This window comes from Parasteatoda tepidariorum, chromosome 2, assembly GCF_982258835.1.
Source record: "Parasteatoda tepidariorum strain Cologne lab strain chromosome 2, Ptep-v5.0, whole genome shotgun sequence".
NCBI lineage: Eukaryota > Metazoa > Arthropoda > Arachnida > Araneae > Theridiidae > Parasteatoda > Parasteatoda tepidariorum.
Genome location: NC_141756.1, coordinates 96717279 through 96733609, shown reverse-complemented (window position 1 = coordinate 96733609; position 16331 = coordinate 96717279). Strand labels below are relative to the sequence as shown.

The following is a 16331-nucleotide window of genomic DNA, read 5'->3' as shown; positions in this document are numbered from 1 at the left end:
TGCAATAATTATCAGAAACTAGTTATTTTAGAAGTCTTTGAAAATGTTTTTGCATTTTGTTGATTTTACGTTCATTAATTAAGATCTTTAAACATTCATTCATTTTTCATTTTTAAGATCTTAGAAAGAAATAATTTTTATTACTGCATAAATCATAATTATGATTTTTGTTTTGTAAAGTGATTAAAAATACGTTTTGGGTGCTTAAAAAGTGCTTAAGAGGTACTTATTTACTGTCGAGAAATCTGGTTGCGCACGCTGGAAGAAATTCTTCACCCGGCTTATTAAATGTGTTCATTTTTATTTTTTACCGTAGTGTGTGAGTTATAGGAAAAATAAATAAATACATGTTCTTTAAATAGAAGCAAGTTGAGTGCATATTTATCTGGGAAAACTTCTAGATTGCAAACATGGTTAAAAGCGATTAATAGATAAAATTATGAGTTCTCGTGGAAGCAACAGCAACTACCGAAATGTCTCAGGAAGCTGATACGTATATATTCTCTCATAATAAATTATTTAGAGTTCGCTGTCATACCGACAGAACTTTGACGGGACTTATTCTAGAACGTTGCACCATGAAACGTCAAAACTGAAATACGTAGGCGTTTTTTTTTCGTGACGAAATCGAAAGGGGAGATTTTCGATGGTGCGCCCTTCCTCTCTAGAAATTAGGAAGAGCAAAAAATATCTTGGGTAACTTAAAAGGAGCCTTTGATGGAACCCTGGGAGAAGAGTCGCCCTCAGCAGGAAGCAGGGCGATTCATTGTCACGGGGCGCCGCGGGCACACCAGACCTTGATAATTCTTTTTTTGTTTTTTGTTTCTGTCTATTTCTTTAATTTTTGGACAAGTTCCCAGACAACGTCAGGATCTTACCGTGGGTAGGGCAATATTTAATGGTTCGCGTCACTGTAACCGGCGTCTACGGTTGCGGTTTTAATATAGACTTGATTCTGTTTCATAAAAGAAGAAAAAAATACTGATCATTATATTTAGCATAAATAACGTATTCAAGATTCGCAAATTATATTATTAATATAGAATAATTTAAGGCCGGCCCAAACATCTTTGCCGGTCCTAGGAAATATATATATATATATATATATATATATATATATATATATATATATATATATATATATATATATATATATATATATATATATACATATATATATATATACATATATATATATATACATATATATATATATATATATATATATATATATATATATATATATATATATATATATATATATATATATATATATATATATATATATATATATATATATACATATATATATACGGATAATCGGGAGTGTACTGTATATATATATATATACAGTACACTCCCGATTATCCGTGCTCATTCCGGAGTCAAGCAAAAAAATTTGACGAGAAACATTTTTACGATTAAAAAATTTGATTCATGAAGTTATAACACTAAAAAATTTTTAGAAGCAATATTATTGGATTGCAGTATATGTAATATCAGCAGCATGGTCAAAGGTAAAATCATCTACGTTATTGCGATCGCGGAGAAAGATCATACCGCTTGATGAACAATCTTTAGATATTCAAGAAGAATATGATAATAGTATTCTTGAGCAAGCAAAATAAATCTAAGGTTTCGAAATTTTTGATGAAGAAAATTTAGAAGATTAGTTTCAAAGTATGAGCCTGTCTTCCTGTATTTGACAGATGATGACATCGTTACTTGTTAAATCAAACAGTGATGATAGTAACGGATGCAGAAGATGTTGTAAATGAGGGAAATACAATTTCTCATTCTGCTGCTCTGTGGAAACTTTATTAGATTATACGGGAGGATTTTACATTACTGCGGTTTGTAAAATATGTGTCAATATATGGTAAAGTTGCATTAAAAAATTTTTTAAGCAGCAAACGTTAAAAGGAAAATTCTTAATTTGATGTTATACAACGTGCAAGTATCAGTAATTTTTCTATTTTTTGTACTGGTATTGATTTTTTCTTTAATAAAAAGGAGTTTTCGGATTATCCGTGTTTTTCAATTGTCCGTGCGACTTGTCCCGGTGATTAACCCGGATAATCGGGAGTGCACTGTATATATATATATATATATATATATATATATATATATATATATATATATATATATATATATATATATATATATATATATATATATATATATATATATATATATATATATATATATATATATATATATATATATATATCAGTGCCGGATTAAGCCATAAAAATTCTTAAATTAAATTTTTTTTCTCGTATATTTTATATTTATTCAAATATAAAAGTATTTATACATCTTTTCACTCAAGAAAGCACATTTAAAATCAAAATAAATGATAATAAATTGAATTTTACTTTATTTTGTTAAAAATAATCATAACGTTTAATAATCATCTCGAATACAATCAAATAAAATAATCATCTCGTATAACATAATCAAAAAATAATCATAACGTTTTATAATCATGACATATATATTTGAAATTGATTAAATCATTTTAATCATTGTTTTTCTTAATTTTTTTTAAATTTATTTTCAAAAAATCCATTTTAAGCCTTTAATCATTGGGGGCCATGGCCTAATGGGTTAATTTAACTATATATATATATATATATATATATATATATATATATATATATATATATATATATATATATATATATATATATATATATATATATATATATATATATATATATATATATATATATATATATATATATATATATATATTTATTTATAAATTAAAAAAACATCACTGTAGGGTATACTGGGCAAATGTATATTAAACTCATTTAAAGAAATTTATTTTTTATTGAATAAATAATTTAATTTAAAATGCTTATTTATACTAAAATAAATTGAACAATGGAATATTGTCAGCTGCTTATTAATGAAAATTTGTTTTAACTTTATTATTTGAATTATAACAAAGATGTTCATATTTTCATTTTACAACTATAAAAATTAGGTTAATTTAACTGTAGTCTTAGAAATTCTAAATAATCTTTTGTTAGAGACAATTTATCGTTGTAAACTGGACAAAGAATCGGTTCCTTGGATATCGTATATTTTGAAATGTTACAGCGCCCAAAGCAATAGATTAGACAGGGAAAATTTATAGAAGCATATTTCCAGTAGAGTAATATGAGTCTGCTACTGAAAAATTATGGGCTGTAGGCATGAGAATCAAAGATGTGCATTATTTTCGTTTTCTTATTCCTTCTATGACAAATCTTCGAAAAGGATGGAAAATTGTTAATTGATGTTGTTGACGCTAAGGTTTCTAAGAATTTTTCGTATAAAGCTTTATTTCAATATTTCTTAAACGTCCACAAATGGCAGTAATGAAAAGAGATTGAAAGTGAAAGCTTTACTTCGCACTTTAAGCGGAAACTTAACACCTAATTCAGACGGTCAGATTATATTGATTATATTTTAAACAGGTTTTTCACACATTCGTGTTTCTAAGAAGGCAGACCTAATTTTTATTTATTTTATTTTTTTTAATTTTATTTCACTTTCATTATGAAATAGGTATAATTTTTTTTAACATAATTTCTTCTTCCAAATAATTTCGCTTGCAGTAATTAGATCTTTTTGTTGTAATTTTTGATTACTGTTCTTAAGAAACTTACTTTGATTAAGACTCAACTTTTGAACTTATATGTTCTATCACGCAAAAAGAATTCAAAAATAATCCTTGATTGCGATAAAAAACCCTTTAGCCTAAACAAATTTTTATCAGTGAATTAGATTCTTAATCATTAGAACACGGAATTTAATTACCAAAAAATTCTTTATTGCTTAAATTCTTAAAAATTCTTTAATTCTTAAATAAAATGGCTTTAGCACTTTAATCGGCCATTTATTTCTATTAAAGATAAATTAAAATATTTTTGGAATTGAAATTGATGTAAGAAAAAAAAACTTATTTAGCTCATTATAAAAAATTAATTTAAGCTTAAACGCCATCTTTTAGTGGAAAGTCCATTAGGTGTTACAAAAAAGTAAGGAACTTATTAACTTTTACTTTTTTTTATTTTTGAAATAACTTTTAATAATAAATATAATAAATTTTATTATTAAAAAAACAAAAGAAATACTACTAATTGCAAAAGGAATTTACATATTACAGCTTTTTAATGTTTCCTTCATAAGGTCACCAATTGTATTCTAATGTACTTTATCAGAGCTAAAGTTATTAACAAATAGAAACCTATATTAAAAGTGACGGTAAAAGAGTTCAACATGAACTTTTAAAATTGGTGGTATGTATACTTACTACGGTCTTAGAAAGGACTGAAACAAATAAAAAAAATTCCTTCGTAATGAAACAAGAATTTCAATCTGAAACATTGCTTCGTTCCCAAAATTAAAACTTGCATATTAAGAGAAATTAATGTTTAATGCTTTTGTCAATGTTTAAATATTAATGTGTGATTCCCAGAGTGTGTGAGTACGTTTTTGCCTTCATTTTTGACAAGAATTTTAAGAATTATATATTAAGGGTGATCACTATGCAGCGCCATATATTCTAAAATTAAATGCATACTTTCATACTTGAAGATTTTTAATTCTATTGCTCAGATTCAATTTTTTCTATTTAATAATTAATTCGTGTCAATCCATCCACATCTCCAATACAGTTTATTGTCTTTCTTACAGATTTTGACGAATCCAATCGTTCTGTCCAAGTTACGATCGACCAAGTCCGTTTTTGACTTATTTTTGTTCTTAAGATATGATCGAGACTGCTAGTAAGAACACAAATGGCAGTTTTCCTGTATCTTCCGTCTGCATTTCGAACAGAAAAGGCACTGATGTTAGTGTATCGTTAGCTTCTTCATCTGAAAATACTGTTAGAGATGAACATGAAAGGGGCCAATGGAGCGGAAAGCTGGACTTCCTTTTCAGCGTAATTAACTATGCTGTAGGTTTGGGAAATGTATGGAGGTTTCCTTATCTGTGTTATGAAAATGGTGGAGGTATTTATTTAAATTTTTTAATTACTTACAACTCAGTATTTTTTTTAATTACAGTTGGATGCATAATGTTTTTGCTTATGCAGGGTTTAAGTAAAACCACGATCTTTTTCGTAACTAAATCATGATAGTTTTTTTTTTTTTTTTTTTTTTTTTTTGAATCATAATTTTTTTCAAAATCAAAATTTTTTTTCTGTATTGGAATTAATTTTATATTTTATTTACTAATTTTAATACTTAAATAATATCAAACTAATCTTTCTTAATCCGTATTAGATCATTTTAGAAAACATAACTTACAAATATTCAGGTTTATACTTATATGAAGGAACAAAACCGATTCACTATTTTTGTATTAATTAATTAACAATTAATATATAATCAATTAATTAATATATAATCAATTAATTAGCAATTAATTAATATATAATCAATTAACTAACAATTAATTAATAAATAATCATTTAATTAACAATTAATTAACAAATAATCAATTAATTAACAATTAATTAACAAATAATCAATTAATTAACAATTAATTAATGAATAATCAATTAATTAAAAATTAATTAACAATTAATTAATGAATAATCAATTAATTAAAAATTAATTAACAATTAATCACTGTAAATTAATTATATAACAATTGCGTACAAATAAACATTAATTAGTAACATAATATTAAATATAACTAAATGCATAGCTTATATAAAATTATTTACCTAGAAGGTAAAACTCTTCAACTGCATTTCTGACAGTCAAATTAAAACCATGCAACTAACAAGCAATAATTTGTATTGATTTTATTATTTTGGCTAATTTATTTGTTTTATTTGTTTTAGGAGCGTTCTTGTTTCCTTATTTAATATGTCTTGTACTGATTGCTGGTCCGGCATTCGTTCAAGAAGTTTCCATTGGACAGTTCCTGAGTTTGGGCGGAATCAGCATTTGGAAGAAGTTAGCTCCCATGTTCAAAGGTAGCCTTTCCGTGTTTATAAATGCACCATTTCTAAGTGCTTATGGTAAAAGTTATAGTTTTGTGAAGCTGAGAAAATCAGCTGTAAAGCATTGGTCAACGTTTTATTTATTTTATAATGAATCAAAATGTCCCATAATTTGTGTCGATTCAGTGGGTCAAAGGCTACACTAAATTTGATCGAATTCGAATGTGATAAAAATGATCGAAATAATAACTTCACCAAAAAAAGTTTCAAAAAATATTTCCCACCCAAAATGAAAATTAAAGTTTTAGTTCAACAAAAGCACTGGTTATAAATAAGCCTCTCTTACTATGTAAATTTTGAATTGAAAATGTAATGAACATGGCTGGATAGTAAAAACATAAGTCCGAAAAATCCCCTCCCCCTCAAGAAAAGAAGAAAAGAATAAGAAATATCGCCTAAAAACTTCCATTTCCCTCAAACTAAACCACAAGTTGTAAATGCTCTTCTCTTATTTGTTATTTTTTCTAATTGTAACGTAGAATATTAAAGATGTATCAAATCTGATTGAAAAGATATCCCAATTTGACAACTACAAAATTGAATAAAATATCTTTAAAAGTAACCTCCCCTCAAAAAAATAGTTATGGAGACTTGCCCCCTTGGTACTCCCTTGTGGGCACCCCTGGTTTACAGTAAGACTTTATTATAAAGAGAACTTAATTCGCAATAGGAATTTATAAGAAGAACGTTCAAAATAAGAATATATGAAAACTTTCCCGATAGGAATTTATAAGAATATCAACTTTAAAAATTTATTAGAATTTTTGTTATAAGAATTCATTAGATGATTATTTCTTATAAGAATTTATTAGATTAATATTCCCTATATGAATTTATTAAATGAATATTGCCTATAAGAATTTACTAGATGAATATTGCCTATAAGAACTTATTAGATGAATATTGACTATAAGAACTTAACATTTAGTTCACGATAAGTATTCATTAAAATTATAACGTTTTAAGTCATGCTTGAAAGAATGATAAAAAAGGACCATTTAATGTCATTAGCAAGCCACAAGATTAAATTTGTAGTAAATAAATACTTAAGTATAATATACATTTTGTATTTAACGGTTATCAAAATAAAAATTTCTAGTGAGGGGAATATTTTACAAATTGAACATTGTTTGTATAAAATGTTTATCGATTATGAATTTTTTCCTTCATGTTCGTAACTATGCAAAAAAAAAAAAAAAAATTAAACGAAATGGGATTCCTTTTTGAAAACCATTGCTGTAATTTTTTTCTCGTTTGTTCATAGGAGTGGGTTATGCTTCGATGATGATCGTCGCTCTGTACAATATATACTTTATAGTTATTGTCGCGTGGATTCTTCTTTATCTGAAGTCATCTTTCACCTCTCAACTGCCCTGGGCTAGATGTGATGGTCACTGGAACACTGAGAATTGCGTCAATCTCAAGATGAACGCCACTTTACTAAACGTTACTGCTTCTGTGAAAGATACGTCGCCCGTTGTTGAGTTCTGGGAGTAAGTATTTTATTTCTAATAACCCCTAAGAATAAATACTCTGAACATTAATAACAGACAAAGTATTTTTGTTAACCAGTCTAATTCTTATTTTTTTTCCATTTATTTTTATACTTTATTTATAAACGTCTTTTACAGTAATAATATTAATTTTCCAATAGTGTGCTGCTTTGAGGAGAACTCCTCCAGACTAAAAGTCTAGGGCTGTCTGCTGCTATGGTAACAAGCGAGAGCACATTTCTAATGGGAGTGTCACGGAATAATGAAGGTGTCGATTGGTTTCGATCGGTCGATTGGTGTCGAAGATCAAGACAAAACTATTCACCAAACACTCCTATTCGAAGTAAATTTTCCTCGTAACCATGGTATCCGCCACGAAGCCAGACTAATGCCTGGTCTGGAGGAGTTCTCCTGAAAGCCGCACTTTATTTGAATGGTAGTTTGTTATAATATATATATATATATATATATATAGGTCAATTTAGATTTTCTGAGCTATTCACTAAAATTTAGGAAAATTCGTTGCGTTTGTGTATATGCATTTCCTGTGTGTCTACATAGGCGCAAGCCAGGCCCTGTTTACCCTATACCAGGGGTGGCGAACCTATATGCACCAACGTGCCATTTTTTTAAAAAATTGTTTAATGAGGTCATAGACGTGCCGTCAAATAAATTTGACTTCGTGATTATTGAGAAAATAATAATACTAAATACTATCAACTCAAAACTCTTACTATGAAAAAAAAAAAAAAAAAAAAACATTTTGCAATGTCTCAGTCATACGCATAATTCAACTTAAAGTAACATTAGTGTGACTTCTGCTATTGCAGATTAGATGACAAATAACTTATATTAAGGTTGTAAAATGTTAGTTTAACACGTTCGTGCCGGGAAAAGAGAAAATACTGGTAGAAGAACTATTTCAATATTAGATAACATTCGGGAGGAATTAATCTATTCTCAACAATAACAATTCACTGTAAGGAAATTTATCACGGCGAAGAACCAATTCAATATAAAAATTGCATCCGTTAAAAATAATTGGTAGTTATGGATTTTTATTATTCCCGGAAAAAAACTAAAAAATGAAATTTATTGTTACCAGTTTTTACTCCGGTGCGCTGCCAAGATGAGACAATCTAGCGTGACCCACCGGCGGGTCACCCCGGCGTGAACGTGTTAAACAGGACTGTTAATTTATTTTTTTGCTTGTTATTGTTAGCTCGTTTTTTATAGTTGTTTTTTTGGCATTAATTGTAAATTTTTTTGTTAATAATTGCTTATTTTTTATGACTTTTAATTTAATTGTTAATATACTTCATAGTGAACTTGTAATCGGTGGCGTGCCCAGAATATTGTGTCGCATGCCATAAATGGCACTCGTGCCATTGGTTCGCCATCCCTGCCCTATACCTTTTCTGCGCTACGTAAGCCTTTGTTACGGCATAGTTGCTGTGCTCTTTGTTTGTACTACGTAGGGCGTAAGTCAGGGCATGGTTATTGTGTACCTTTTGTGCCTACGTAAACGTAAGTCAGGGCCTGATTAAATTTTACCCTGTCTATCTACTTAGGCATATGTTAGAGCCTGATTACCAACTTTGCTTTTGTCAGGGTCTGATAAAAGCATATTTAATGCGTTTACATAAGTCAGGATCTGATAATAGTGTATATGTTACCGTGAATGTCAGAAATCAAGATAATGTCGACTTTCATCGATGAATGCCAACAATCACATAGTCGCTTAGGTGAATGTCAGAAATATTTGTTATATCCTATTTGATATTAATTTATTTGCTGATATTATAATATTTATTTGATATATTAAAGTCTTCTGAGGATAGATTAGGAGAAACATCAGTGTGCGGAGTAAATGCATACTGGGCAGTGACGCTTGACCTTAAAAACATTGATGTAGAGCAGGGGTTTCCAACTTGCATGAGGCCGGGGGCCCCAATTAAAAGCACAAATCATATGGCGGGCCGCAACTTTATCAAAATTTTTTGTAGGACTCTTTTATGTTTGAAGGAACATTAAATATTACTGTCAGAGTTTCCCCAAGTTGTACGAAACAAAAGTATTGAATTACAAATTAAAATAAGAAGTGGATTTTTGAAAATATTTATTTGTTATTAATAATATTTTTGAAAATATTAAATAAATAATAAAAATTCGGGCTACAATAACTTAATGTGCACCATGCATTAAACAATTAATGTGCAACAGATATCTAATTGTTAAGGTATTAAAACTTACATAGTAGCACACAAAATATTTAATGAGAAAATTGAGGTTTGTCTGCTGCAACCACCGGAGAATAGATATTTAAATTTAAAATTTACAAATGTGTGTGAAAATATTTTAGTCCAAAATGAGTGGTTTCAAAAAGTTAAGTAGGAGAATTTCTTCGAGAAAATTTCTGATACGCACATGCTAAGTTATATTAACAAAATACAAAAAAAAAAAAAAAAAAAAAAAAAAAAAAAAAAAAAAAAAAATTTAATAAGAAGGAGCAACATACACGATTATTTTTGTATTTGAATAAATATTTTCTTGGATGCAAAACCTGAAAAATAAATTTCTTTGCACCGTTGGTATGTTGAATTTCAAAGAAACGAAGAAATTAGGTTTTTATTAACGAGAAAAGTATTTTAAACCCATATAGATTTTTTGCAAAAATTGTCCGTAAAAAAATGACAACTAATATATTTTAGTACGCGGGCCACAAAAAAGGTTTCGTGGGCCAGATGCGGCCCCCGGGTCGCCAGTTGGAAACCCCTGATATAGAGCATACCAGGCAATGGCACTTAACTAGATCTAGTATATATTTCGGACATTTACGAAAGCGACTATGTGATTGTCAACATTCACCGGTGAAAGTCAACAGCCACCAATTTCCGTCATTCAGAGCAACATAAATATGGTACTCTGTCTTACATTTTACTATACGCTGAGTTGACTTGATTAAGGTTGCAACAACTGAACACTATTAAGATTAAAAATAAATCGTACTGATTTTTCTAAAAATATATTAAGTTGTAAATTCTGGTGTATACGTCGAACTGCAAAATTCTCAAGTATGCCGATAATTGGAATGAGTCAACTCGCAACGCAATCGAATATCTTAGTAGATGATTAAGTAAATTTTTTTGGGGAAAAAATTGAGATTTGTCTAGGAAAGGTTTTATTTCAGTCTAAATTAATCTTAAATATCTCTACAACATTAATTCATTTCGCTTAATATTTAAAATTCGGGCATAGCATGGAATGGTGAAACTAAGTGACAGATCTTTTAAAATTTTTACAATGGGAGAAAGTTCCAAACAAGCAATCGAGAAACAAATCTTTTGGCTACAAATTAGAATTCCTAGAGTGTCTCAAATATTTTAAATTTTATAGATTTTGCCGATTGCGGAATAAGGCAAGCCACAATCTTAATTTCCTTATTGCCAACTTTAAAACGAGGTGCAAGTTAAATTCACTACCCTTCAATTTACAACAGTTTATAAAAAAACTGAAAGTAAGTCATGTCGAAAGTTCTAGACTCTTAGAAGTCATTACCTTATCAAAAGGGTATAAGGCACTGCAGACGTAGTGTTGCTCAACTTTCGCGGCTTGGTACTGACATTGTGCACCTTAACCGTATTGGCACCGTCACTCAATGTCATCCAAAGATATAATTTTTTTTCTTCAAATTAAAATAAATGTATTTATTCATTTGGCAAGAATACAGATAGAAATAAATAAAGAAAGGAGTAAAAAGTGGACAGAAAAGGTAGTTGCACAAGGTAAGTTAAATGAATAAGTGAATTAGAATCTGGCAACGTGCCTCTCTGGGTGAAATGAGTTGATTGTCAAGGAGAAGGTCTTCAATAAGGCCAGTTTCAAAACATGTCAATAAATTTATATCAACGAAATTGAACCTTCTGCTTTCAGATAACGCTCTGCGATGATTATGCAGACGATCTAAAAATAAATCTCTTGAATGAAAAACGTTTTCTTTAAAAAATAATTTATAAATAGTTGATGACGATTTTTTTAAATCTAAAAGTCGTATGCAATTAAATCGTTACTCAATCCGTTTTAAGAAAGGTCAATGAATGAGATTTGATATCTTTCTATTTTTTTTAATCTTAAAAATCAATAAGTGATGCCATTCATGAGAGTAGTTATAATATTTGTACTGATTTATAGATTATTTAATGTTCTTTAAGATAAGCAATTATTCGTTTTTTCTAAATCTTTTAATAAGTGTTCCAAAAATGGCCAACGGTTTGAAAAATTAAGTAAATAAAAACCGGAAACAGATAGAAATTATCGGTTAGCCGCTTTCCGGGAAACTAATGTTTTCTTTTTCTCAAGTTCCAAAATTAATAACGAAATTTGTCAACTGATAGCGCTGCTGACTAAAAAAGGTTTTGAGCGATGGTTTCTGCTGTTTGCCAGACTATTCTAACAGAAGCTATAGCACGCTGTTGCTGCGAATCATAATCCATTTTGAAAATACTGTTTGATTGTTTTTCCTTAGTTAGCAGCATCATCTGTTGAATAACTATGCAACTAATTTTAAAACCTGTTCAAAAATCTGGTTTCCAGAGCAGAATGCAAAACATTTATTTTCCTTTCAGTTTTTCCCCTTTACTTGATTTTTTGATCGTCGGCCATTTTTAGAATATACGATATTACTTCTTTAATAGTTTTGGTAATCCGCTAAGCAAAGGTGTTATAAAATTGTGTTTTGCATTGACAGAAATATTATCTAAAATCAATAATTGCAGCTGTATTTTATTAATAACGATAGTAAAAACAGTGCTCAATCTTTCGATTACGGAAAAAACAATTATTCATAAAATGACGAAAAACAAATATTTGGCAACAATTTTTCATTCTAAAAAATTGTTCTTGATCAGTTGTGACAAATTGAATTTAAATCGAAAAAGAAAGCCTAAATAATAATAAAAAAACATTGCTGAACATAAAGAAACTAAAATTATTTAAATAAAATATATTGAAGGGAATGTATTTTTTTCACCGACTTAAAAAACATGCATTCGAGACAATATTTTTTTATCACTCTCATTAAAAAATACTAATCTAGGCTTCGTTCATTTTCTTCTAATAAACTTGAAACTTTGGCCCAATAATGATGAAATCAAATGACGAAATTAAAATTTTTTTTTTCAATATTTACAGGCAAGTATAATCCCTAGTTCCGTCTTAACGTCAGGCAGGGCTCCGCTCCGGGTCACAAAAATGTTTCGGCTCCTTTAACATGCCAAACTGTTTAAAAGCTACCAAATATTCACACACACTAAGTTAATCATTTTTAAGATATATATATTTTTAAAAAGCATAACCATTATTATCTTCTATTCCAGTGTTTCCCAAACTTATGGCTTTTGTGTACCCTTTCTAAATTTTTCGTAACGCTGCGTACCACTAATAAAAAAATGAATGCATTTTTTACTATAAAATAATTGCACAAAAATTAAAAATCACAACTGGCTGTTGGTACCACTAATTATTAACTGTTAACTCTGCAAAAAATACCCAATAGAAAAATAAGTAACCATAAATTTTCATGGCTAGCTTTATTTTTAAATAAAATTTTTTGAAATTTTCGTTTGTTGCACGATATTTCGCATAAGAACGCGTACCCCCGCTAAACTGTTCCCGTACCCCTAGGGGTACGCGTACCACACTTTGGGAAACACTGTTCTATTCTATAACCATTTATAATGCCATTATATCTTCCATAATAACCATTATCTTTAATACCTAAAATTTAAATAATTTTCAAAATCATAAAAGCTATTTAAAATATTTAAATTTATTAAAGGTATATCTGGGCAAAATGTAAAATTTTAATAAACTATTTTAACCGAACTTTGTGAACTTTTATTGTATTTTTAGCATTGGTGAAGCAGTTTTGGAGGCATGAGCTAACCTAAAACTTTCTCACATTAATTTTTTCTATAGAGATATTTTTTCCGGAAAGCTTAGATATGTAAAAATTTAAAAATGAAATATTTATGTTTATTTAAAGTAAGGCAGATTCAAAATTTAAAAAAAAAAAAAAAAATACGTGCAAAAACTTTATTTTGTCAATTTAAAAGCATTCATACGAATAATAAAATAAAAATTTATTACTTAACAGATTTTTTTAAGAAAAAGAAACGTTTGGTTTATATCTATGGCTTAAACCACGTTGGTTTAAACCAGCCAACTCTGCATTAAACTAATGGACTTAAAACCATGAGACATAAAATAATTTTATTTTGCTTTAATACTTATCTAATTTATTGGTATTGAACTTACATAATATAATAATTGCATTATAAAAATAATCATACATTCATTTGAATAGATTTATTTAATAGAATATATTTCATTCATTGGATTTATTCCATATGGAATAAATTTCTTTTACAATTTTTAAGGCAATGTATTTCTTTTTTTAGAACAAATTATGTACAATTTTTCGAAAGTAGGATTCTCAAGGGCCCTCTGACTGTCTGGGGCCCCCCGGGCACTGCCCGGTTATGCCCATGCGTAAAAACGGTACTGATAATCCCTTAAAGACTAAATACCAGAAGGCAAGATCGTTTTGTTTTTAAATGAGCCAAATAAACAAGGAAAGGGTGTCGTGTTTGTTTTTAAAAATGGCACACATCCAAATGGCTAAGATATACGATGAATAAATAGCTTTAATAGTGCCATAAAATTCACTGATTCTCAATAACACACCTGCTTCTTAGGATTCCAATTGAAAATAACCTTTTTATATACGTTCCGCCGACCTGAGTGAATAGCCAATATCTTCGACCTATTGAAAGTTTTTAATCTAAACGACAAGCGGTTAAAAAAATTATAAGAAAAGAGTGACATGATTAAAAACAATCATTCCCGAAAATGTGAAAAAAATATAGGTATACTTTGAGATTATCCTGCCGACCTGTCAACATTAGCGAAAATGTGCAAATTCTTTGGCGCCATCATAATGAAAAGCAATTTCCAAAATATACATTCTAAACACATTAAATTTATCAAATAATAATATTAATAAAATAATAATAATAAAATAATAATAATAAAATAATAATGATGAAAAAATAATAATAAAATAATAATAATAAAAAAACAATAATAATAATAAAATAATAATAAAAAAATAATAATAATTAAATAATAATAATAATAAAATAGTAATAATAAAATAATAATAATAAAATAATAATAATAATAAAAGTTTTGAATGTTGAAATACTTAATAAAAAATTGTAATAAAAAGAATCAAATCAAAGTAAAATAATTATAAAACTTGATAAAACAAAATAAAAAATGATAAAACAAAGTGATAAAATTTGCGGTAAGAAGCTATCTTTTGGCGATAATATCGGGTTTGGCGAAAATGGTCGACGGGATAATCCCAAGTACCAAAATAAATTTGTGAAATAGTTTGGTTTAACTTAAATATAATTGTGCATGATTCTTAAAAAAATATAGCTGAGAAATAAAATTTTTAGTGTCTGTAATATTTGCATTTCATCTTCACGCAAGAATAATTAATATCAATACCTGAAGAAAAGTTTATAGAACTGTTTAAAAAAAAATAAAACCCATCCCAACAAACAAAGCCTAGAATTTCAAAGCAACGAACAAAACCGTGTTCATCAAATCAGTGCATTCAATGAACAGAAAAAGATTATTGCTTTTTTTCTCCCTCAAAAAATAATTATGTAAATAAATTAAATTAAATAAAAATAAATTATGAAAAAAATTAAAACTGGTCTCTGAAATTTTAAATTTTGACATTAGTTGCTCTTGCATTAAGTCACAGAAACATTGTTAATTTTAAAAGAAGTAAATGATACTAAAGAAAAACAATTATATGATGTATCTTGTTTGTAATGCTTTAAATCTCATATATTTCTCAGGCGATATGTGCTGGGAATCACCGATGGAATCCATGACATGGGCAGTCTTCGTTGGGAATTAGCTCTGTACCTGTTCGCTGCATGGGTATTCACCTATTTCATCATATGGAAAGGACTTCATCAGAGTGGAAAAGTAAGAACAGATATGATAAACTTGAGGCATCGAACAAAATTTGCTTCTTATATAATATGAATTAGACATCAGGCAGAAGAACCATATTACCGAGTTAGCACCCCGTTAGCACACATGATGATATTGTTATTATTGTTCAACCTGAACTATGAAATCGAGTCATACTTTAAATCCATGTTAGAACTTTTTTTGTTGCTCTTGGTTTAGTCTGAAATATTAGATTGAGTCATACGTTGTTTCCTCGTTAGAACATTTTTTTTCTCCTTTTGGTTCAAACTGAACTATTAAGTTGAGTCATACATTATTTCTACGTTAGAACTATTTTTTTTTCTTTTCTTGTTCAAACTGAACTATTAGGTCGAGACACACGGTGCTACAGCGTAGGAACCATTTTTTTTCTTCTTTCTTCTTGGTTCAACATGAACTATTAGATCGCGTCATACGTTACTTCTGCTTTAGAACCATTTTGTTTCTTTTTTCATCTATCCTGAACTATTTGGTCGAGACATACGGTGCATCAGCGTTAGAACCACTTTATTCTTTTCTTTTTGGTTCAACCTGAGCTATTAGTTCGGGTCGTACGTTACTTCTACGTTCGAACCATTTTGTCTCCTTTTTCGTCTAGCCTGAACTATTAGGCCAAGTCATACGGTGCTTCCACGTAAGAACATTTTTTTTTCTTTTTGGTTCAGCCTGAACTATTAGGTCGGGTCCTACATTAATTCCACGTTCGAACCATTTTTCCTTTTTTTTTTTTT

At 28.6% G+C, this 16331-nt stretch overlaps 1 protein-coding gene across 1 annotated transcript in view; it reads left to right on the top strand.

Annotated features, from left to right (window-relative positions):
* Positions 1 to 16331, top strand: part of LOC107441727 (sodium- and chloride-dependent GABA transporter 2) — a 58431-nt gene that overhangs the window by 19886 nt on the left and 22214 nt on the right. The window contains exons 2-5 of the mRNA XM_043052055.3: positions 4693 to 5012; positions 5852 to 5986; positions 7278 to 7506; positions 15441 to 15573. Coding sequence (XP_042907989.2) covers positions 4769 to 5012; positions 5852 to 5986; positions 7278 to 7506; positions 15441 to 15573 — 741 coding nt within the window. The 5' untranslated portion in view covers positions 4693 to 4768. The remainder of the gene's footprint in view (positions 1 to 4692; positions 5013 to 5851; positions 5987 to 7277; positions 7507 to 15440; positions 15574 to 16331) is intronic.